Raw genomic sequence first — 25370 nt, forward strand, 5'->3', positions numbered from 1 at the left:
GAGTTTTGAGTTTGGTTATTGGGTTTGGTTATTGAGTTTTGGTTATTGGTAAAAGTTGTTAAGTTTGGTTATGGAATGAGTGGAATTTGGTTATTTGCTAAAAGATTTGTAACTTTGCTTATTACAATGTGAAGTGTTTTTTTAGCATTGTTGTTAAGTTTGCTTATTCATACCAATTTGATTATTACAATGGGAATGCTCCAAGTAAATGATTTGACAATCTTCTAAACTCGGTCATTGTGAAGAAATTATAATTCTATTGGATCAGTGGGGTCTATAAGTCAACAACGGATCTAATTGACATTGTGGAGTGAAGAGAAGCCTTCTCTGTAAATATATAAGCATTGGACAAGCATTAACATGTACTTGATTTGGTTCAACGACGCACGATCACCAGCAAGATCTTGGGTTCAAATTCCTTTAGAAAATACATGAAGAAAATACAATGAAAGCTTTGGGTATCTAATTTATTAGCATATACACAGAGAATAAGAATATTGCATTTGCAGATGTAAGAACATTGCCCAACTCCCTCTTGGTATCAACAAGGAAAAATTCAAACTTGTTTATTTATTTATTTTAATCTGATGTTTAAGTTTGTTCTTAACTTTTTTTTCAAAAAAAAACTTCTTCAGCAGCTTACTAAAAAGTGTGTGAGTTAACAACCGAGTCTGCCAATGAGCTCTAGCCCAGTTGGCATCTCCTGGTCTTCTCCGTGTGGGAGACCAAAGTTTGAGGTCCGTCATGGGCCTTGGGATTCAAGGCTATAAATAGCCTCTGAAATCCACTGTGGAGTAATCTACTAACTTCCCATTGGGCTCACAAAATGGGAAAAAAATAAAATAAATACAACTGCGTCTAACTTTAGGATGTGTTTCTCTTTGTTTTCTAGGATGCTAGGTAGCATCTTGGTTTATTATTCCTGTTTTTTTTGGCTTTCTCAGGGTTATGCCCTATAGTGTTTGACTGTTTGTATCTTTGCTTTTTTGGTGAAAAGAGTAAAAATTCACCAGAAAGACGTGTGTGTGCTTGTCTTCATTTTTTTTCCCTCTCTTGTTTCAGAACCAGGAGAAGTTTATCCTATGTCAGATGGAAATGATTTTCGCATCCTATTTTCTCATAAATACACTCCAAAATTTATCTCTTTTTCTGGGGGTAAAAATTACAAAAAGAAAAGAAAAGAAAGAAGCACAATTTATAGTGTATACTAGATGAAAGTATGAGAGTGCATTCATAAAAAAATGGCGTGCGAAATGTGCCAAAAAAGAATGAAATCTACATAAACGGGAGACTCAAAGAGTGTTAAAAGAGTGTTAGATTGGTTCCTCTTTGGCTATAAGAAAAAGTGAGTTATAAGTGACTAAATATTGAAATCTATTTATTTTTACTTTATATGATGTTATCTTAGTGACCCTCGACAACAACTTGTCAATCGTTATCATCAACCACCAAAGTCAATAAGACTTCACACTTACAGTTGCGCATTTGGCATTAAATATTATCAATCCATATCTCAAGTCAAATCCAACAATATTGTTGGTCAGCTAAATAAATGAGTTGCCATCTATCCAACGTTATAGCAAAAGCTTGAATAAAATATTTAAATACCATTTTTAGTAACATGTGGAAAATTTCAATAGAAACATTGATTACTTTCAAGAGGGACGAATTATAAACAAAAAATAGAGATCTGAAAAATGGCATAATCATTTGCTCAAAAATCCATGCTAAATTTCTCTTGCATTGCTGTTTGTATTCATTTGCTTCTTTTTCTTTCCTTGAAGAAAAACCATTCCAAGCTTATTGAATTATGCTCTGAGTCCATGAACCCTCATTGGTGCCTCCATTTGATGATCAACGACTTGCGAACTGCAAGAAGTAAAAGTCCCGTTTTCACAGAGGTCGCAATTGACTTAGCGTGTATCTTGTCCAAGAAAATTCACAAGGAGATAATTCTGCTCACAACAAGACAAAAGACTCCGAGTTGAAGTTTTAGTACAACTCGAGTGCCAAAAATTATGAGGATCCCATCAGAGACCTCGAACAAAGCAAGAAACTCTTCAAGAATAACAATGATAACAAGCAGATAGAGATTCAGGTGAATGATGTCGTGGAAGAAGTTCGCTGTAATCTGTCCTTAACAGTAAAACACAAAAGCATAATCACAATTAAGCTCAAAATCAATGTTCCAAGGAAACCACAGAAGAAATACAAACAGAAGGGTGATTTGGATATGCAAATTTGCCTCCAATGTGATTAGAGAACGAATACAAGAAATACTTCATTTCTCGCACAATTTTCTGGATGCAGAAAATGATATAAAACAAAGGAATACAAAGAATACTCACGACTTTTCAGTTTAAAGAGAAAATTAGGTACTCACCCAAACAGATACCATCAATGTAACAATATCCTCAAAAAATCTATTTGGGTATGTCAGCATGAGAGACTTCTTGCCGATCGCACTAAACGTGCAGAAGTCCGCTGATGAAGATACTCGCTCCGGGTTCTCTTTGTTCGGTTCCACAATCAATCCCAGATCCATCCATTTGAGGGAGGTCATATTCCGCGAGCTACTTAAGTCAGGACAATGTCCTGGTCTTGCTTCCTGCTTGGACTATTGATGCGTAGTTCAGACAAATAGACGTAGCTTGCTAAACGGCTTGCTTGTTTCGGTTCCTGTGACTTCTGTTGTACAGGTTCCGATTGTCCTATAGGATGAACGATTGAGATTACTACAATAAACATACAATGGGGCTCACAATGTGTTGCGAAAACCATGAATTTTCACCTCATCCAGAGAGAATTTAAACTCTTTCTTGTATTGTACTGTACTATTTTTGAAAGAATAGTGTTCTACAAAAATAAATTCTCTCTATTTTTTTTGTCTAATTTTTCCTCTTAATTATTTTCTCTTCCCATTCTTTGCTTCCCTCATTTTTCAATTAAGTCCGTCGGTTTAGTTATATTTGTTCTGGTCATAATTTATTTATAGTACATCAGTAGGTCAGAAGGTTGGAGGTTAGTAAGTTAGTTCACCGGAGATTTAGAGGCTGTGCATAGTCCTGAACCCTTCCATATTCCTTGTGGAGCTCGAACTCCTGCCTCCACTGAGAAAGACTTGGGATCTCGCTGCTCAATTGGTTTAGTTTGAAACTCTTGAAAAATGAGGGAAGCGAAGGATGGGATGAGAAAATAATTTGGCTTTGCTAAACCTCCATCCATTAGGTAGAGGATAATATACACATAATTTCAAACAAATTTGAATATTAATGCATATCTCATAGATATGAATATACCATCACAAATATTAATACATCTTTTTCGGATATCAATATACTCTTTTACCTATTATCCTATAGTCTTTTGGATCGACGTTAGAATAACCTTTGAAATATTAATGCAAATATTTTAGGCAGCTTATTTTATTTGTTAATTCCACTGCCACTTTTGTTTTTATCAGATAGGGAAGGTGAGAGGACAGGTCATCGGCAAAAGTGAGGGAACTGCGATCTTCCCAGACTCCTAACTATCTCTCTCTCTCTCTCTCTCTCTCTCTCAAACCATATTCGATGGGTCAAAAAAAGATAGTCCGGAAGAACCGAGCTCCACTGGAAGACCCTCCTTCCGATCCGTCTTCTTCATCATCATTACAAGAAGATGAACAACTCACCGACCAAGAAGAAGAAGAAAACCACTATCAAGAACCAACCAAAGAAACACCAGAATCTGAATCTTCCGAAGACGAAGAAGAACAAGAAGTTCAAGAAGTAGAAGAAAAGGTAGAGAAAACTAAACCCTCTGTTAAAAAACCCATCACTCCAGCAAAACCACAACACCCTCAGTCGTCGGACTCCGACCCGGGATCTGATTCGGAGACCCATTTGGGCTCTCCGACTTTCACGAAGTCCATCGCTTCCAAGCCCAAGAAACCCACCTCTTCTAAACGCCTCATGCAAGAGTTTGAAAAGACTGCTAACCTGTCACAAAAGAAAAAGAAGTCCAAGGTGGTTGAGGAGGAGGAGAAGAAGTATGTCGGCGCGATTAACAGGTTGTGGAGCGAGAAGGATGAGGTTTTGATACTGAAGGGATTGATTGACTTTCAGTCCAAGAACGGTTCCGACACGTATCCGGATATGGGTGAGTTTCATGAACTAATCAAGGAATCTCTTAGTGTTGATGTTTCCAAAAATCAGTTTGTGGATAAGATTAGGAAGCTGAAGAGAAAGTACAATATCAATGTTGAGAAAGCAGTTTTCTCACGGCCCCATGAACGCAAGTGTTTAGAACTTTCAAATAAGATATGGGGTGGGGGAAGGGAGAAGAATGGGATTGATGGGAATGAGAAGACCGTCAAGCTTGGCGATTCTGTTGTTGTGCCTAAAGAAAATGATGGGAAGGAGGGTGCATTGGGAGATGAGAATAAAGATGGAGTTGATGGGAATGGGGAGAGTAACGAAGTTGATGAGAATGGGAAGAGTAGTCGAAGTAAAAGAGCGAGAAAGACTGATTCGGTAGCTTTGCCTAAAGGAAATGGGAAAGAGGAGGTTGCATTGGGAAAGAAATTGAAAGGAGGAAAAATGAAGGATATGGAAGTTGATGAAGTGGGGGACTTCTGGGCAATGCACCCGTGCTTGAAAGAGTCGTTGGAGATGGAGACGGAGACAGGGATGCCTTCCGATTTGTTAAGGAAGAATCCTGTGAGGAGATTTTTGAAGGAAAATATGAGTACAATTGGGAACGAAAAGACGATGGAGCTGGAGAAGAAGTGGAAGAATTTGCGTGCTGCTGAAGTTACTTTAGCTCTAAAGCGGGGGGAATTGATGAACGAGCAGACAAAGCTGGTGTTGGATGCAACGAATGCTTCAAAGGATTAAGGTTTTGTATTATTGAATCACTGGTGAAATGTTATGCTTCTGATGATGGTTATGGGGCATTTTTTTGGTTAAATCCACCGGTGTTTTTGGAATTTTAGCTAAAGTTACTACATGTCTGGTCCTAGGTAGCAACTAATCGTAGCCATGAAGTGTTGGATGATCTTATTTCATATGGTTTATGTTAATATTACTAGTTTTGTTACATATGCATCTCGCATATTTCACGGATAATATATGCCGTTGTACACGGCTGTAGTGGTATCTAACTTCTGATTCATGTTTACATTTCTGATTTTGTTGATGAAAAACTTGAAATATGCCGGAATTAATTAGGATTTTTTTCTTAAGTTTGAAGTAAACTTCTGAGTTATCGATTAGTGTCATGCTTTGTAGATTTAAGAGGTCTCTTATCCAATGGATTTATTTCACTCTTGATTGTTGAGCATTTTGTTCAAGATTGGAGGAGTGAATCTGTAAACACAACACATCAATGCGACACTTCCTCATCGGTGATCGAACATTACTACTGAACTGATTACCAATGAGGCCGTGGCACATTCGGATGTTGTACAAATTCTTGTGTAACTCATCGTGCAAAAAAAAGAAAAGGAAGAAATAAATGCTGGAGTTAATTCAGCATTTCAGCATTTCATCATTGTATCCTTCTTAACTTTTATCTTCAGCTTTGATAGCTATTTTTCTCCTTGTGTAAGTATTCAGCATATGGTTCAAGTTGGTTTGTCGTCATTGACAAATGGTTTATGAAGTGAGTGGGAGCATGTGTCGAGGATCTCTTTCGCACACAATCATTCTGGTTGCGTGCAATGGTAGAAAAAACATATCCCAAAATCTGCTGTTCTAGGTATGGTTCCCCTTAGGAATTAGTGGCGAAACCAACATCGGAGAAGGCAGAAAAGGAAGTTCGGTTTGGTCATTCATCTTCTGCTTGGATTTGCCCTTACTTATTTTTGTAAGTGTCTAAAGTAGTAATATTTATTCTTGTCATTGACGTTTCCCTATTCCTGTCACAGTGCATCTGGTTCGATGGAGGGGGAGGAGAGAGCATTCTAGATGCCTTTGTTTGATGAGCACATCTTGGAGGATGTCCAAGATTTTGCGATGATCGATGAGGAAGGAGCGTTGGTGGAGAAGGATTCACAGACTGAGTTGGGGGCAAACCATAGGTGGTGATAGTAATGCAGTAAACCAAGACTGTGGCTGTAAGAATCGTGTATTTAAAAATAAGAAAAAGAGGGGAAAAAAGAAGAAGAATAGGAGAGAGAAAGCGAGTTCGGGGCAAAAGTGGCATATATTAACTGGTTCTTGTTCTCTGATAACTTCACTTGTTTATTTATACGCATGAAGAAGAAAAAATTAACTGTCTCAGCAAAATACTCCCTTATACTGTCTACATTATGTGTTGTGCGATCCAAGAACAACGCAATTGACTTGAATTCTAATATCAAGTTAGTGCGTTTGTGGCTTTCTCTGTCCGCTACAAAGTACAATTTTAGCAAAAGAAAGCATCGGTTTTTTGGCCTGTGCCCTGTGTTTGGTGTTGGGGAAAGGGTGTTAATGGTCGCATTCTTTTGAATTTGATATCATTTGCAGGTTGTTTCAAACCTTTGTAAATGCTTGAAAGAGAAAACGACATATCTCTTGTGCACTGCCATGGGCTGCCTTGGTGTTTCTGCTTTGATACATCTCGTTAAAGAGGTATATCACTTGATTCATTTCCATTTCCATTTCACTTGATATAGTTATTCTGATGTCATTATCAAATATGCTGAAAGATAGATTTCAAATGAAATTGATGCATTACTTAGACTTTGACTTGAGAGTTGCAGATAAGGTGTTATGGACATATTGAAGTTAGAGTTAGCAGCTTGGTTGAAAAGGAAGAGGATACAAAAAAACCACAAAACTTCAGGTTATTGTTAAGTGTGTGTAAAATGCATATTGTTTTCCCAGTGCATTCAATATTGGCACTTCTCATAAGTAGTTCATGTTTGTTTCCAGTGTGTCCCGGTCGATTGGGGTCGACGATATGAATCTTTTTTATCCATTAAGGATAATTACTCGGTATCCTTTTTTATTAACACATCTCATCTCAATTCATGGCTCACTGTTCACCTATAATTTTCAGATATGTATTTATTGAATTTATAAGTCAAGGATATAGCTGTTGTTGCTTATTTTGTGCTTTTCTTCTGTTTTCACATTTTTAGTTGGTTTCAACGTGTTTTGGTTTTGGATTACTAGTGAATAAAAGTCGCAGGTCGATTATTGAATTTATCATGTTTTTGGATTACTCAGTTTTTTTTTTTTAAATTATTGAACGGCTTGGATTATCCGTGTGGGATCCAGAGTGGGCCCCACGTGCCTGTTAATACCCCATCGGTATGAATTTCATCGGCCCCAATAGATGGGTTCCTCTTATAAACTTGTCAGACTTCCCGATGTGGGAAGCCCGCCCACATTGAAGGTCCAAGAGCCTTGCCAACTCACAAGAGTGGTGGGTACCATGACGTGCCAAAAAATCCCAACATGACATGGCATGTCTGGGCGTCATATATATTTTTATTATCATAAAGCATGGGACTCACTGTAAGACTACATCCAGACAATTGCTTTTTTGATTGAAATCAAATGCGGCTGTGGAAAACCACATTTTTCTTAGTTTGACATTCGAATCATTGAAACTAATCAGGAATGACGACTAATGTTCCGTGTGTTGGAGACCTATAACGTCTTCCATTCATTATATTATTCTGTTCTCAACTACGTTTTCGATTGTTTATTTGCCGTTTATGTTCTCCACGAGATAAACAGTGTCAAAGATAGATTGAACTGAACTCTGAAAGATGCATAATCGGATGCATAATCGGAGATGATCAAAGTGAATTTGTTCTTATGAAAATAGATTTGGTCACACAGTATCAAACCCATTATAGCAAAGATTAAATTCACTCCCGACGACGAAGGGTCGTCCCCGACGGAAAAGGAAAAGGATTCTCACTCCATTGCTCAACAGGTCTGCTTCAGTGCTTCTCTCTCTCTCTCTTAAGGTATTCTTGGTCGATTTTCCTTTGAGATGTTGCCTGATTAATTAATTAATTAAACAAAACTTTGCATTATATTCCGAGTGAATCAATACACACATGCTTGTAGCTCATTAAAGTTTCAAACCAAGCATGAATAAGTTACTACTAGGCTCGTCTGGCTCGTGATATATGGAAAATTCAAACTAATGAGATGGGCACGTGTTCGGTTCTATTAAAGCTCCCCTATGAGATGGGCTCCTCTCAAGGTTGAACATATTTTAGGTGCTCGTGAATCGATGCACACACGCTTGTTTGCTTGTGTGTGTGTGATACTGGCGTTTATGATGAGAAGAAGATTCAGACAATCCAATAAAAATCCCTTAAGAAATCGGTATGAAGAAAGATTATTCGAGTCTATTTGCAACAATGAAACGTGAGATAAGTGAACAAAGATGTCCAGTTCTCGAAAAGAAAGCTCTGAAATGACAGTGAAAGCAAATTGAAAAGATGGCTTAACTCTTGAGCAAATTACATTCTACAAAGTTGCTTGCTTTTTACATTTTCGGCACAGAAAAGTTTCATTCCGGGGACATTGGGTAATTAATTCAAACAACCACTAAATAAGCGTATAAACAATCATTTCAATGATGCTTCAGATTAAGCCATTGCTGACAACACCATAACAATAACTACTCGAAAGGAAAAGACATAACTTGAACCTCACAGGCTCACATTTTAAAAACATTTGAAATCCTCGAAATGGATAATCTAAGGATAATACAACCATGAATGGGCTACAACCTGATTCACCAACATTTTTTACCGTCAGAACTTCAGGAATGCACTGTAGGAATAGTTTATGCGGTAACTGTAGGAAGCAGGGGAATATACTTGATTGGCTCAAACTAAGATATGAATGATAAATATTCTCTTTTCTGAAATAGGAACAAATCGCTAAGTGAATTGTAAGATACGGTTATGCAGATGTGATTGGACATATGGTAGCACCACAAACTTCCCTGGAGTTTGTTGCAACTTCTGAAGTATTGCAATTGCAGGTGTTTATAGTTTGGAAGTACTTACACCGGGCTTAAATTGAATGATGTCTTCAAACCAAACACATTGCCCAAAAGATTGTCTCGTTGACATCGAAGGTTTCCCCTAAACCTATGTCCTCGCCTTTGGGTCCATCTAGGGTTTCGACTCTGGACCTTCCTAGGGTTTCTGTAGACATGTAAAATTTACTGTCAATCACAAGTTGCCACATGTTGCGAGATCTAGTAAATAGGGCATGGTAAATGGCCAATCAAATGTTGCCATGTGTCTCAAGGTCAAAAGTCAAGATGATGCGTATAAGCCAATCAAATGGTGCCACGTGTCAAAGTGACATTATTTTATTAAGCTCGGCCAATCAAATTAAGTCACTTGGTAAAATAATAATTGTGTTTCTTTTCACAAATAATTGTCTTTCTTAACATAAAAGAAAGAAGGATAATTATTGAATTTTAATTACTCCCTCCGTCCCAAATTGTTTGTCCGGTCCGCAAAACGATAACTTAAAAATAATGCAATTTTTTCAAGTAAAAATTCAAATTTTTTTCATAAATTAAAAATACTCATTGATATCTAGTAAGTTGTTGAAATTTTTTTTATTTTTTCTTGCAAAAATTGTATTATTTTTTACACTCCGTTTTGCGGACCGGACAATCATTTTGGGACGGAGGGAGTATTTCTTTTACACTAAAAGAAAAAAGTAATAATTAAAGGGTGATCAATATGAAGGAAGCAGAGATTGGTTATGACTTTTCATCTTACATCTTTATAAATAGATAGAGGTGCTCTCCTCTCATATTTTTCCATTAGCACTTTGAAGCACACAAGCTCTAGAGCTCTGAAGATCAAAGCCCTCAGCCCTCAAGCCCTTCAAAAGTCTTCGGTCTTGAAGTCTGCATCCAGTTCATCCAGTTCTTTGTTCTTCAGATCAGTTCATCCAGTTCTTTGTTCTTCAGATCAAAGCCTCCGAAGAACATTCAAGTCAAGTCGACGGTTCTTCAGATCAAAGCTTAAAAGCCCTGAAGAATGCTCAAGTCAAATCTCCATCATCAAATCCAAACTCCAGAACTCTGAAGATCAAAGCCTCCAAGCCCACACAAGTCAAATCTCCATCATCAAATCCAAACTCCAAACTCCAGAACTCTGAAGATCAAAGCCTCCAAGCCCACACGCAATCTTCTGGAGTTCCTTCTGGAGTTCTGAAGATCAAAGCTGCAATGGCCCTTCAGAATCTTTCAAGTCCACATTAAGCTAGATGCTCTTCAGTTCAAAGTATCCAAGCCCTAAAGAATGTTCAAGCCAAATCCACCAATCATCAGTCTCCTGCTACCGAATTGAAGAAGATCTTAAAGGTCGATTTGTTCAAAAGCCCTCGAATTGGAGAAGATCAAGCAATTCAACTTGAGAAGAAGCTTCAAAGCCCTCAAGTCAAAGCCCAACAAAGTCGTCATCATCTTTGCAAAAACTGCAGAAGATATCGCCGTTCAAATCGAGATCAAGCTGTCAACATTTCAACATCCGAAGAGAAGAATCAGAGGATTGATTTTCTTTGAAAATTTGCATCAGCGATTGTAACCCTAAATTTCTCAAATTAATAAAATTGACTTATTCAGCATCTTTCTGTCTTTTTTTGTAGACTCGAATTTTGCGTGATACAGTTTCGACAGTTTCGACTCTGGAACAAGGTTACCTTGATCACTTGATCCTGGGGGAAACAGTTCCCTCTTTGATGTGCGACAGATTACGGACTTGAATGCTGAGAATATTCAGTTGAAACTTCTTTTGGCTAGGTCTAGCCAGTCTACAGAGTTGGGGCTAACCCTTTTTTGAAGAATGTCGTGATTAGTGATAAAAATGTCTCTTGAAGAATGTCGTGATTAGTGATAAAAATGTCTCTGGTGTGGTTGATAAGGAGTCTTCTACTCCTAATGCTGGTAGAATGAAGCTTGAGTTAATTCTTTCCCCCTACTGTTGAAAATAATAGGATTGTTGTGTCTCCCTCTGAACAAATTGAACAGCTTGGGTAGTCTAAATGGGAAAAGTGCGTTGTTGGGCACTTCCTGGATAAGAAGTTGGGTTTTACAGCTGTGAGGAATATTGCAATGAACATATGGGATAAGTTTGGTATTCGTGAAGTGTTTCAAATGAAAAAGGTTTTTTCTTTTTCCTGTTTGAGGGGGATAAGTTTAGGCAAATATTGGAGTTGGGGCCTTGGCATTTTGGCGGGAAGCTTCTGATCCTGAAGATGTGGCATCCCCACCTCAAGATGGAAAATGAGCAACTGTCTAAGATCCCTATTTGGGTCCATTTCTATAATGTACCCTTGGAATTCTGGACTGGGCCTGGTCTTAGTCATATTGCTAGCTCAGTGGGGTGTCCTTTATATGCAGATCAGTTGACTGAAGCTGGGAAGTGACTAAGTTTTGCAAAAGTTTGTATGGAGGTGGATTGTTTCTCCATCCTTCCTGATTCTTTTGATTTGAAGTATGCTAATGGGGATGTGGTGGTGATTAAGATTCAGTACCCTTGGCGGCCTCAAGTATGTACTGATTGTAATGTGTTTGGGCATGGGACTACAAATTGCCCAAAGAGGATTGGGGTGAGCAAATTGGGGGCCGGTGAAGCTAACGGTTGTAATGGCAAATCTGTGCTGACTAAAAATCAATCTTGGCAGGTGGTGGACTCTCTTAGGCAAGACTCTGGGACTGGGATTGGGGTTCTTAGCTCTCTGGGGCACCTTCCAAGTGTTCTTGCTTCGACTAGTGAACCTTGTGGGTTAACAACTCATGACCCTATTGCAGCTGGAGAGTTGGGACAGCAAGGGAGTGGTGTTGAGTTTGTAATTCCTGAAGGTGATGTGCTTGGCCTTTCTCCTAGGAAGGTTTCTTCTTATGTTAACCGTTCCTCTCCTAAATCTAGGCAAATAGATTTGAGATTCTTATTGCTGCTACTGGTGATGATACTGAATTGCAGGGTTCTGTGAGAAGGTTTGAGCTTGTGGGCAAGATTTTACCAGATGAATTACCTGCTGACTTGTTTGATGTACATCTTGTAGGTGATGCTAGTGTGAGTGCTGATATTGATTCTGAGGTTGTTTTTGTTCCTCAGCAGGTGTCCACCTCTCCTCCTAATTTGGGTGATAATCCAGGGGTCGGAAAAGGTGGTGGGAAAGGTCCCGCTTCTAAGAATGGGAGGAACAAATCCAGGCGTTAAAATTCAGGATTGGATGTTGGAATATTAGGGGACTTAACAATCCCCTAAAACAAAAAGAAGTTAGGTCTCTTATTTGTTCTCAGAGGCTGAGTTTGTGTGGGGTTTTGGAGGCTAAGGTTAGGAAGGAGAATCTTGATACTATTTGAGTAAGGTGTTTTCCTAATTCCTGGTTGATGCTTGAGAACTTTGGAATTCAAGGAATTGCAAGAATTGTTTTAGAATGGGATCCCAGCTCCTTGGATGTTTCTTTGCTATATAGTTCTGCTCAACTCCTTTGTGTACAAGTAAGGTGTTTAACTACTCATAAAGTGTTTCATGTCTCTGCTGTTTATGGAGCCAATGCTATGGTTGATCGAAGGTCTCTTTGGGATTCTATGAGGTTGTTGCATTCTTCTTTCAGAGATTTTCCCTGGATCTAGATGGGGGACTTTAATGTTGTTGCTAGAAGCTCTGAACGAGTGGGGTCGTTTGATGCTACTGCTGCTGCTGAATTTCGTAAATGCTTGTTTAATATTAATATGAAGGATTTGATTACTAGGGGAGCTTGGTTTACCTGGTCCAACAGACGGGGTGGTGGAGGTGCAAATATGAGTAGGATCGATAGAGTTGTGGTTAATGCTGCTTGGATGGATGCTTTCCCTGAAGCTGAAGCTTTAGCTCATTATCCAGGTATCTCTGACCACTGTTCCCTCTTAGTGACTGTGTGTCAGTAGTTTGTTGCAAAAAGCCTTTTCGGTTTTTTAACTTTTGGATGAAGCATCACAAGTTTAAGAGTTTGGTGTCTGATTCTTGGGTTCAGCCTGTCTCTGGGTCTGCTATGTTACGATTATCTTTGAAACTCAAACGGTTGAAACCTGTTCTCTGGGACTTAAATGCAAACTGTTTTTCCAACATTTCTGGGAGAGTGGGGGATGCTAGGCAGACTATGGAAACCCTTCAAGACCTGTGTAACCAGAATATTGGGGATGATAATCTTAGGTTTCAAGAGAAAGAGGCTGTTAGGGTGTTTATGGAGTTGAGTGTTGCTGAGGAGTCTTTTAAAAAACAAAAATCAAGGGTTAATTTGTTAGCCCTGGAAGATCAAAATACTAAATTTTTTCATCATAAAGTTAGTAGCAACAGGATGAGAAACAAGATCTTGAGTTTGGTGAATGCTGATGCAGTGCGGCTGGAAAAGCCAGAAGAGGTCTAGGCTGAGATTTTTGCAATTCTATAAAGGTTTGTTGGGCACTAGATTTATGCATAAACAAGATGCTAAAGCTTGTCTTCAACAAGTCATAAAGAAGAAGGTGCCTATTTCCTTGCATGAGGAGTTAATCAAATCTGTTACTGTTGAAGAGATTCAGAATGCTCTTCGCTCCATAAAGGGGGACAAAGCTCCTAGCCCTGATGGTTATTGCTCTAGTTTTTTTCAGCAGAATTGGGAGATTGTGGGTCAAGATTTGGTGGATGCTGTTTTGTTGTTCTTTGAAAAAGAATTCTTGCTTCGAGAGTGGAATTCTATTGCTCTCACTTTGGTTCCAAAGACCCCTAGCCCTTCATCTGTCAAAGATTATAGGCCCATTGCTTGTTGCAATCTGGCATATAAAGTGATTTCTAAAATCTTGGCTAAGCGGATGCAAGGTACTCTAGATCATGTTATTAGTTCTGCTCAGTCTGCTTTTGTCAAAAGAAAGAGTATTGTAGACAATGTGTTGCTCATGCACGAGCTAATAAGGAATTATCATAGGGATGAAGGCCCACCGTGATGTGCTATTAAGGTTGATCTCATGAAGCGTACGATTCAGTTGACTGGGATTTTTTACTAGATAGCATGGCTGCTATGGAGTTCCCTGCAACTTTTATTGGATGGGTCAGAGCATGTGTTACATCTCCCATGTTTTCTATCATGATAAATGGAGGATTGGTTGGTTATTTTCCGGGTGCTAGAGGGCTTAGGCAGGGAGATCCCATCTCTCCCTACCTATTTTTACTAGTCATGGAGGCTTTTTCCTCTCTACTAACTTGGAATATTGGTCAAGGGGAGTTCACTTTTCACCCTAAATGTCAGGCTCTGGGGATCTCTCATGTTATTTTTGCAGATGACCTTTTTTTGCTTAGTGGTGCTCAGGAAGGATCTTTGCAGATTATATTGAGTACCTTAAGGGAGTTCCATGGTTTTTCAGGTATGCAGCCTAATCTACTCAAGAGTTCTATGTTTTTTGCTGGTGTGTCAGGCACTACCAAGTTATCCTTTTCTGTTCTGATGGGCATTCCTGAGGGCAAACTCCCTGTTAAATATCTAGGAGTTCCTCTTATTAGTACAAGACTCACTTCAACTGATTGTTCTATGCTTAAGGAGAAGATTTTGGCCAGAATTCATAGTTGGACCCAAAAGTTTTTATCTTATGGGGGTAGGGCTCAGCTTATTCAATCTGTCCTTTTTAGTATTCAAACTTATTGGAGTTCAATTTTTACATTACCTCAAAGCATTCTCAAAGAAATAGAAGGGGTTCTTAGTGTTTTCCTATGGTCCGGTGCTGATCTGAACATTCTGGAGCTAAGGTAAGCTGGGTAAATCTCTGTGTTGAAAGAGGTCTTGGTTTTAAATCCTTGAAGGAATGGAATAAAGCTGTTAATATGAAGCATTTGTGGGCCCTTAGCCAAAAAGCAGACAATCTATGGGTTAAATGGGTTCATGTATATATCCTCAAAGGACAGAGTTTATGGGGGATTCAGTGTCCTAGTGAGGCTTCTTGGGTAATGCGGAAGTTGATGAAGCTGAGAGCTACCTGCCAAAGTTGGATTAGGTACATATCATTGGCAATGGTAATGATACTTTCCTTTGGACTGATAATTGGCACCCTTTAGGAGTGTTATACCAGCAATTTGGGGAGGCTGTGGTGACTAATCGGGGTCTTGCTTTGCGTGCTAAAGTTGCTTCTATTATTGATCAAGGACAATGGAAGTGGCCAAGGATAAGGAACAGAGCTGTATTGAGCATTATACGGAATACTCCTGAAATTTTTTTGCCTTCCACCTCTGATTGTGATAAGGTTGTGTGGACCCTAACTTTTGATGGCTCCTTCTCGGTGAAATCTACTTGGGAGGCGTGTCGAAAGCGCAACACCATCCAACCTTGGTATAGCTTGGTTTGGTTTAGTCAAGGTGTGCTGCGTTGGAGTTTTATAGAATGGCTTGCCATTCTAGGCAGGCTATCCACTAGAGATAGGTTGTTTAGTTGGGGTGTAGTTGTGAGCCCTCAGTGTGTGCTGTGCATGGATGATGTGGAGTCACATGATCACCTCCTTTTTGCGTGCCACTTCTCTTCTGACATACGGAAGCAAATTCGGACCCATAATGGTATTCACAAGGCTGTCTTGCCTTTATCTCTAGAAGTTGCTTGGGCTGTGCAGAGTTATGCTGGTAAAGGGTTTAGAAACACCATTTACAAGGTGTCATTAGCTGCTTCTGTTTACTTCTTATGGGGGGAACGTAACGCCAGGATATTCCAGGGCAGATCTAGGAGTGTTACTGAGGTTACTAATGAAATTTTTGATGCTGTTCGTGCCAAACTCAGTTCTTGGAGTACGGTGACGTTCCATACCCAAAATAGGGGGTTGTGTGAGGATTGGCTTCTTGATTCTCGTATTTTTGGGATAAATAATTGTAGATAGAGAGCTTCTGTTTTTTTTGGTGTATAGTTGGGCCAGGGATATGCCGCTGTGAGATTTTGTAGCTTCTTGCGCTGTTTTTTGGTGAAATAAAATTTACTTACCAAAAAAAACCATCAAACCTTCCTCAAGTCATAATAAGCACAATATTCTTGGAGATACTCTAATACTGACACTGAAGTTCCCATAGAGAGCAGAGCAAGCTGCTAGGAAGTGTATGCTCGTCTTTTGGTCAATCAGCATGTGGTAGATAGGTTCCTGAGTTAGATGCGCCTTGGACACAGTCTTGACTACTTCTTCCATTAGCATGTCGGACATGACAGTTTCAGTCAACTTTGATCCACGAAATCACATGTTTCACATCCTTGTCATTGTTGATTATGAGAAGTTTGAAACCTGGGGTGTAAGAACGCTTGAGGTTAGTCTCTATGCTACAATGCATCACATATGGTATTACAATTTGAGGGTTCTGAGTCAAGATCCATGAACATTCAAAGCATATTCACAGGTGAATCTCAGTGTGGAAAATAGGTAAAACAACCCAATGCTACAATAAATAATGGATTCAAGACCTTAAATGCATGACCCTCCTTAATTGACTGTTTACGAATACAAAAAAACTATGAGCAGAGACAATTCGCAGAGAACCACGCAGAGACAAACGCGTTTGGCCCCATTTCGGGTCCCAAAAAAATCTAGAAAAATATCCATAAATTTTTGAATATTATTTTATGGGGCCTTGTAAAAAATCAGCTCCAGTGGATATCGGTAAGTATTACTTTTTGATTCGTAAGGGCGAAACTGAGATTTTTTTGGGACCCGAAATGGGGCCAAACGCGTTTGTCTCTGCGTGGTTCTCTGCGAATTGTCTCTGCTGTTAGCAGAGCTCTTACGAATAAAGGTCTCATCTTTCTAGAATCATATACCTCCTTCCCTGAGGAATGTTGGTTCTACCACTCATTACCAGGTAAAATGGAGTCTGATGCCAGCTCATATATAGCTCAGTTGTTGAGCTTATCGGTTCCATACAAAAATCGGAGTGTCTAGGTCCAGACACGATTGTTACATCCTAAGTCCAACTGATTGGCGAAATAATGTACTTTTCAGACTCTCATACGTCGCATTCCTGTTTTCTATCCTAATTTAGTCATTGTTACAATGCCATTTAGTTGAACCATACACCTTCCTTGTTGGGCTGATATCGGTTCTGTCAAAAATTACCATATTGACTCAGCTGATGCTTTTGATCCGTCACCATGTGGTGCCATTCTGTAGAATTAGGTTTTCGTGGATGCCTTTTTTTTTTTTTTATACAGTTTTTTTTCCTGTACATTGACCTTGATTAGACGAGATCATTTTGTTTTGAATTAGAATACAATTTGTTTGGAGACCTCCAAACAGTAGGTTCCGTTTCTTTTCTTTGTTTTTTAATGGTTATTTCTTATTCCTTCCCGCGTCGTCCAGTAGTTTACCATGTTATCTATATATAACCAAAAATAAGTCAGTAGGAAATTCGTAGTTTTGCATGTAGAGTTACTCAAGAACGAGAATATGTTGTTTCTTGATGTTTGCCAATTTTTAGGTATCTAATCTTGATAAGGTAATCTGAAATAGGAGTCTTAACATTGGAGAAAATGTTCAGGTCCACGGTCTTCCCATCTCCGATATCACTCTTCTACCCTATATATGTGTGGGGCTCACTCCTATTAGTTTCAAGAAATGATGTTATTCCATGGTGCTTAAACGAAGAAGAAATTATTTGACAGTAATTTGGAAAATTATGGGTACATAGTTGGGGTATGCCTATTATCTTATTATATAGGGTGGACTATCCTCAGAGATCCAGTAGCTTTTTACTCCTTGTTGTGGAACGGAGCTTCAAAAAGTAACAATCATAACTTGTTCTGAATTAAGGACAACTGAGGTCTGATTCCTCTTCGTAAAAGGTTGATTCTGTTGCCTAGAAATCCATACATCTGTATTTAAATGTCTTATATCTAAAGTTAAACAAGTTTCCTGAAAATATTGTGCATGAGGCACATTATGAGTTGCACTGTTGTGGCTCTTGCAGTTCGCTTCTTATGAATTGTTTTGTGTTTACCTACTCTGATCGCAGGTAATAATGATCATAAAAGGCTTGTTCAGGAGATACGACTTCTGGAGCCTTTTGGGGCATGGGCAATGGCTTTGGCTGTGGGGTCGGATGGGATCCTGGCTTTGGCCCTTAGGTGATCGGTTATGTTGGAGCTGGCTGTGGCCCTGAGGTGATCAGTTGGATGGGATCCTGGCTGTGGTTTTGGTTTTAGCATTGGCATCACTCTGGCTGGTTTTGGCATCGGTCTTTCTGCCAATTATGTCCTGGAAGTTCCTTATTCTGGTATCTCATCACTAACTAACTTGCTTTTATACCACTCTCTGTACGTATGACTAATTATGAAATCTTCCGTTACAGTCCTATTCAGTAGGAGTTCGTTGTAGCTGAACTTTTAGTAGAAGCTGAGTATTGGGAAGTAGAAGTCAAAAAGCATACAGAATTTAGCTTCCCAAAAATCAGGTTTTTCTTGTGTACTTTTTAAGTACTTTTAGCCCATAAGCCAAAAGTTCAACAAGTGCCAAACGCATTGGCATGACTTCCTCACAGAAAAATTCATAAGGTCTAACACTAGCCAGTAACATGGCCATTAACATGAAGAATTAGTATGTAGGAGGTTTTGTTTGTGTATGCCTTCTGATGTTATAAATGTGCATGGACTTCTTCAAGTGTTCAGGCAAAAGTCTCTCTCTCTCTCTCTCTCTCTCTCTCTCTCTCTCTCTCTCTCTCTCCCTCTCTCTCTCTCTCTCTCTCTCTCTCTCTCTCTCTCTCTTATGGCCACCAGAAGTAGTGCATTGTAGATCGCCAGATCCAGTGGTCTCTCAACTTGAGAAATGGTTCAGCAAGTGGCTGGAGTAACATTATTGGTCCACACATCTCCGGCATACAACAGAAAGCGCTTGGAAGGTTTTCTATCTCCAAGCTTGGAGATTTGTTCAATTTGTCTGAGATGCCCAGGGTTCTGGATCATTTACAGGAATTTGGCGCTAACTTACTCCATCCTCCCAAAGGTATGCAAACAATGACATTTCAACGCTAGTAAATGTAGTGTTAGAACTTAGCCCCTCTCTTTTCAAACTTCAAAGTAGGACTTGGAACCCTTTGCCAAAAAACATAAGGGTGCATATAGTTTTCTTACATTTGCTCAAAAAAATTGCCAGAGTAATGTTTTCTTGCAACTCCATTTTCGTTTCTAAGATGATCTCCAGAACTTCAACGCCAAAATGGACCAAGCATTCAAACGTTTTATATGTTTGCTTCTCTTTTATGACATGGATTGGTTAATTCATATGGTGGTGTTGTGTTCGTGTCCGGGGAAATTGGTTAGTTATGGAGATCTATTTTTTCGGATATGTAACCCAGGTGACTGGATCCTTCTTCCTCCTTTATGTCCTACTATTATCATACCAAGTGCAACTTTCTAGTTTCCATTCCTTGTAGTCTACTCTTGGCTCTCCAATTTATTTTCTTTTATTGTCTAAGGAAAAGGCCGAACATGACATTTGTTGTCACGTATTTGCAGGCTTCAAAGATTGATGCCATGGCCTATTTTGGGAATCAAAGAAGATTGATGCAATGGACAACTCTCTCTCTCTCTCTCTCTCTCTCTCTCTCTCTCTCTCTCTCTCTCTCTCTATTGTATTGTATGGTTTGTAAGTAAATGATTTGACAATCTTCTAAACTTGGTCATTGTAACGAAATTATAATTCTATTGGATCAGTGGGGTCTATAAGTCAACAACTGATCTAATTGACATTGTGGAGTGAAGAGAAGCCTTCTCTGTAAATATATAAGCATTGGACAAGCATTAACAACATGTACTTGATTTGGTTCAACGATACACGATCACCAGCAAGATCTCGGGTTCAAATTCCTTTAGAAAATACATGAAGAGAGAGTGAGAATCACCCGTTTGACAAATCAATGACAATGAAAGCTTTGGGTGTCTAATTTATTAGCATATACTCAGAGAATAAGAATATTGCATTTGCAGATGTAAGAACATTGCCCAACTCCCTCTTGGTATCAACAAGTAAAAATTGGAAATAGTATGTGCATGTAACATAAAGCAAGAAGTATGTGCATCCCATTCAATTTCAAATTTTTAAGCATCCATGCCCTGTTAGGTATGCATCTAATTAGGCATGTATAATGCATGTCCATAGCCTTAACCATGAGTCGTGTTTGACTCTGATTATATAGGGGTTTATAAGAAGTAGCAAGATCCCTGACACTGATTACCTAATAGTTTCTCATGTTTTATCTCTTCAAATTGAGTAGAAGTAGCAAGATAGCTGAGAGATGCACCTCCGGCTCACTACACTATGAAGGTTCAGAAATTCTCACAACTGTCGCAGATGACGCGAAATTCTTCGCTGCAGAAATATGAATCAGAGACTTCGAAGCCAGTGGCTACAAATGGTTGAGTCAATAACCTCTCTTTGTGGAGTTTCCTATTAAGCCACATATAAGCTTACTCTTATTTCTTTTGCGTTGAAGGAAGATGTCTGTGTACCCCAATGGTGATCAAGAAAGAAATGGCAAAGGATATATATCTCTATACTTGAAAATCATGGAGACAATTAATTTACCTCTTGGTTGGGAGGTCAACTTGAACTTCAAATTGTTTCTGTTAGACCAGATCCAAGACAAATACATGGCTGTTCAAGGTAGTCTCATTGGTGATAATATATCTCCACTCTATGTATTGGAAGAATTTTCAAAATTTCATCCTCTTGCACTTTGGGTTGCTCTACGCACCTGAATTTTTTTTTCTTCTTCTGATGCTTGATTAGATGCCAATGGGAAGGTGAGGCACTTTAATGCGATGAAAACTGAGTGGGGATTTCTGCAATTACTCCCACTCGGTACTTTCACGGATGCTGCTAATGGATACCTCATCCACGACACTGGCGTGTTTGGAACTGAAGTTTTTGTAGTAAACTCCACTGGCAGAGGAGAGTGTCTAGATATAATGGAGGAACGTCACAACACTCATATTTGGAAAATTGAAAAGTTTTCGTCTCTACATGATGAATGTTATTGCTCTGATGACTTCACACTTGCAAGTCGGAAGTGGTATGGAATTGTTAACTTTTCTCTTCTCAGCGAAAGTAAGAGCATCTCCAAGAGAATAAGCAAAATTTTACACCAAATATGTACTTTGGTGACCAATGTGCATGTTGGAGAGTTATGCATTCCAAAGGACTCTTACCAAATCAAACCGAGCCTTAAGTCCCAATCACTTGGGGTCGGCTATATGAATCATTTTCCTCCATTGAGCCCTGTTGAGGGCCACTTGTTCAAATTTAATTTTTTATCGCTTTTTTTTTAACTTTAAAGGACCCTTTTTGCCCAAGAAATCAACAATTCACCAATCGTAAGCATTAAATCCGATGAGGTGGCAATTTCAATAATGCTTTCTCTCTCTTCAAAGTTGAAGTGAGAGAGAGAGAGAGAGAGAGAGAGAGAGAGAGAGAGAGAGAGAGAGAGAGGTACACCAAAATAGTGTAGCAAGTTTGCTTTCTCCCTTGCAGATTGTTTTGCTTATATGTCTCTTCAAATGTAGGTTTTGGTTATGCTACTTCCCTTGGAGATGCTAAGCAGGGTTTTTATGGCTTCCTCTGATGAATCCAGGAATGTACTCCTTTATCCCAAAGGACGTAACAGGGCAAGTGACAAGTTCTTGTCTATCTATTTATACTTGGATGATCCCAAAACCTGTCCTTCTGAACGGAAAACATATGCAATATACCAGCTACGTACGCATATTGAACCAATATAATAGCAATCATGTAGAATTTGCAGGTGATGGTTTTTGTTCATCTTGATATCTTTGCTGCAGTTGACATTATGATTACTATTATTTCTTTTCATCTACAAAATGGCTCCAAACTTAAGCTAAATCTCATGTGAAAGAAGACCGTATTAATCACACTCCTTTTCAAAAAGAACTATGAAGAGCTTGTCATTTTCATATGTCTTTTTGCCTTTATTGTACTCAAACAACAATTGGCCGATCATTATTTTGCAGCTACCGCTTGCCTCTCTGCTCCATGCTTCTGCTGGGGTTGGCCTAAATTCTTGTCGTTGAGTGATCTCGAAGATGCTAATAAGGGCTACCTTGTGAATGATACTTTAATTATTGAAGCCGAAGTTAGTGCCGTATCCGCAGCGAAGGATTTGACAGAGTGAGTACCGAGTCTTTTATTTCAGCAATACAAGGATATTATTTCAGCTTCCTTGTCATGTTAATTCGCTAATGTCATCTTGTGCACCAACTCCTTCCAGAAATAAATAATAAAAATCTGGTGGGCCAAGTTATGAGCTGGGATCTTGTATGCAATGTTTGTGATGCAAATCTGTAACGGGGTTGGATTAAATTGTGGATTCCTATGCAGCCTCATTATTTGTATTACTCTTCATTGGATTTCTCAGTCATCGTAGTATCTCATCGTGGGTACTTCTAATCCTGTTAGTCTTTCTGCCTGCTTTGTTTTTCTGCTCCTACTATACCAGTAATAAGCATAGTTACTTTTTCAGAAAATCTGTGTTCTTTACACATACCATTTAAAGTCCAACTATTTCTTTGGCAAGCCATTTGGGTAGACAGACCCGGGCTTGACTGACCTTTGTAAGTTTATCAGACCGATCTAGTCTATCTTCTTCACTGTGCTTTAAAACAGTATTATAAAATCTTGTTCTGATTCTCATTTCATGATTATGGGGTGAGTGTAGAAAATTTCAAAGAACGTTGTACGTTGTGTTTCCTCTTGTCCTTCTTAGGTTCTTCGTCAGGCCCTTTGTTGCTTTTCACATTGTCATTACGGCTAACAAGGAATTTTTATAAGATGTTCATGAGCAGAATCTTGCACGTGTTTCTTCTCCCTCTTCATCTTCCCCGTCTTTCGATTTTTTTTCCCCTTCTTTTCTTTTTTGTTGATTCCCATCATTCTCCTTGCACTGATAAATGTGTTTTTCTTTCTCTATTGACTGCCTTTTCAGGTGTTTCACCTTTTGGAAGGCCTCAGTTTATAGTCTGGCCATAATTTTCTTGACAACTCTTTCTGCTTAATTAGAGCAAAGTATTAAAAGTGGGACCCGAAAATATGTGTTAAAGATTTTTTTGGTAGAAAATGAAAAAAACGGTACATTTGATATTTTTTAGGTTCTTTTGTAGTGTTAGTTAAAGATATTGAAGAATTAAAATGAGACCTACCAACATTTGTTCTCGCTTTCTCTCTCTTCTTCTGTCTCTCTCTCTCCCCTGCGTTTATGACTTTCTGAGAGTCCTCTTCCCTTGTCTCTCTATCTCTCTATTCTTCTTGCTCTCTACCCCAATAGTTGCAAATAAATAAGGTGCTAAAATCGAGGTGTATCGTGTGTGTGTGTGTGTTTTTCTTTCTGGAGAAATCTCTTCAAATGGAGCAATCGAATGTATAAAATGTTGTTAACTCTGTAACATCTGATGCTAAAATGAGTAAAAAGAGTCAACTGGATATGCTCTTATTTGTTGATCTTTTGCTGTTCATTACTTCCTCCTAACTTAGATCTTATTTCTTACTGTAATTCTTTTTTGGGCAGGTAGCAAGGAATAGAGAGATCTTCCAAGCTTCTTACAGCTTTTGTTTCTTTCATCAATCCTTGGGGAGAAATTCCAACATGGAGCCTACCGTTTTGCCACAGTTTTTCCGCGAAGATTAGGATTCCTGGGGATATAAGTTTTTATCATTTTTTGTAGTCCTCACATAGTTTATTAGAGTGTGAATTGTAAAAAATTAAAGGAAGTGCGAAAATCACTTCCTTAAATTTTTTCCTACAAATTTAGCAGTTTTACTGCATGTTTATTTATGGATTACGATGGTGTTAAGAAACATACAATTCGATTTATAGACTTATATGAATAAATTACGAATTACAATTCCTTCGTTTTTTTACACTTAGGGGTGCAAGAGGGATTCTCATGCCGATAAAAAAAGAAAGAAAGAGGGATTCTCATTTTCCCCGGCGTCCCTTTAAACTTGTCAATTTATTTGTCAAATCTTTTTGGTGCTCGCCAAAGGAGAAAGCAGAATGTGGTGGAGATTTGAATTTATGTTACCTGTTATGGGAGAAAGCGGAATGCAGTAGCTCCTCCTCTTAGAAATTTGAATTTATGATGCATGTCGAGAGAGAGCGAGATGTAGTGGTTTCCCTCAATTGGTGCCACATCCGTATCTAAATCCTGGCTCCGCCACTGTATATATTAGTGTTCGAATAATTAAATTCGTCGGATAGTCTATGTTTTAGGTGTATCTTCTACTTTTTGATGATTCGTATTATTGGAGGATTTTGTATTGTTAATGCACTTTCGTTACATGTTACCATTTTGCAAATTGGGAAAGTAAAAAAAAGTTATCGGCATTCACGTTGCTTTGATGATGCCATTGCCTCGTCTCATTGCCCTGCGCTAGGCCTCAAGAGGCCTTGTCGCCTTGGTTTGGGTTTTGGTATTGCCAAATTTTGAAAAGGAAATTGATTTTCGCGCTCCACTTTTGTATACATATGCTGCACTTTGTGCATGAAATTACTACATGTACAAAGTGGAGCGCCAAATTCAGCATCCTTTTGAAAATCACTCAAAACATGCAGTTGGATCTAGTTGTGAGCAGGACAATTTTTGCTTGAGAAAACCAAGTACTGGATATATTATCCAAAGAAGCATATTACTATATAGAATTTTACAATCCTGCTTGAAGGTCGATGTTTAAAGTACTTATTGAAGACAAATCCTGAAAATTCGATGTTGCTTCTATGTGATATAATCATCCATGGTACGGTTTCGACACACTGGGTTTTGTGCATAGCCATAGGTGCTTTGGACGTTCTTCAAGAACATTACTTGCAAAATATCACAATTTTATGGTGTCTAAGTTTGTCCATTATGTTACGCGGGTTTGAGTCACATGAATCATAAAAAAACAAGACTACTAAAAGTGTAAGTTACGCGGGTTTGAGTCACATGAATCATAAAAAAACAAGACTGCTAAAAGTGTAAGTTTATCCGCTATTCTATGATAGAAACGAGCATCACTTCCATACTGCTAAAATCACAGACACAGCTAATTTACCTCTTGGTTGGGAGGTCAACGTGAATGCCAAATTGTTTCTGTTAGACCAGATCCAAGACAAGTACATGACTGTTCAAGGTAGTCTCATTGGTGATAATATATCTCCATTTTATCAATGGAAATCTGAATTTTCATGATTCAGTCCTCTTGCACTTTGGCTTGCTCTACCCTCCTGATGTTTCCTTTTTTCCGATGCTTAATTAGATGCCAATGGGAAGTTGAGGCGCTTTGATGCAATGAAAACTGAGTGGGGGTGTTTGTACCATAACTGAGAATTCCTTTTTACTCGTCGACTGTACGACACGTGGCAAGGGTAAAGGTGAAGGAAT

General features: G+C 38.8%; 4 protein-coding genes and 1 pseudogene across 4 annotated transcripts; all 5 read left to right on the forward strand.

Annotated features, from left to right (window-relative positions):
• The first annotated feature begins 3572 nt into the window (after positions 1-3572).
• LOC131306923 (STOREKEEPER protein-like) lies at positions 3573-4877 on the forward strand. Its single transcript, XM_058333354.1, has 2 exons — positions 3573-4007; positions 4107-4877. Exons 1-2 carry the CDS (start codon positions 3573-3575, stop codon positions 4875-4877), a joined length of 1206 nt encoding a protein of 401 aa, XP_058189337.1.
• Positions 4878-12606: 7729 nt separating this feature from the next.
• LOC131306924 (uncharacterized) lies at positions 12607-13935 on the forward strand. Its single transcript, XM_058333355.1, has 3 exons — positions 12607-12856; positions 12898-13244; positions 13351-13935. Exons 1-3 carry the CDS (start codon positions 12607-12609, stop codon positions 13933-13935), a joined length of 1182 nt encoding a protein of 393 aa, XP_058189338.1.
• A 65-nt stretch (positions 13936-14000) lies between these two features.
• LOC131306925 (uncharacterized) lies at positions 14001-15843 on the forward strand. The gene is made up of 4 exons (XM_058333356.1): positions 14001-14352; positions 14404-14731; positions 14830-14995; positions 15052-15843. The coding sequence occupies exons 1-4, from the start codon at positions 14001-14003 to the stop codon at positions 15841-15843; spliced, it is 1638 nt and encodes a 545-aa protein (XP_058189339.1).
• A 2922-nt stretch (positions 15844-18765) lies between these two features.
• LOC131306926 (MATH domain and coiled-coil domain-containing protein At1g31390-like) lies at positions 18766-21500 on the forward strand. The gene is made up of 5 exons (XM_058333357.1): positions 18766-18942; positions 19141-19211; positions 20432-20601; positions 20728-21045; positions 21469-21500. The coding sequence occupies exons 1-5, from the start codon at positions 18766-18768 to the stop codon at positions 21498-21500; spliced, it is 768 nt and encodes a 255-aa protein (XP_058189340.1).
• Positions 21501-21527: 27 nt separating this feature from the next.
• LOC131306927 (ubiquitin C-terminal hydrolase 12-like) lies at positions 21528-23006 on the forward strand (annotated as a pseudogene).
• Positions 23007-25370: the final 2364 nt, after the last annotated feature.

This window comes from Rhododendron vialii, chromosome 11a, assembly GCF_030253575.1.
Source record: "Rhododendron vialii isolate Sample 1 chromosome 11a, ASM3025357v1".
In the NCBI taxonomy this organism is placed as follows: Eukaryota; Viridiplantae; Streptophyta; class Magnoliopsida; order Ericales; family Ericaceae; genus Rhododendron; species Rhododendron vialii.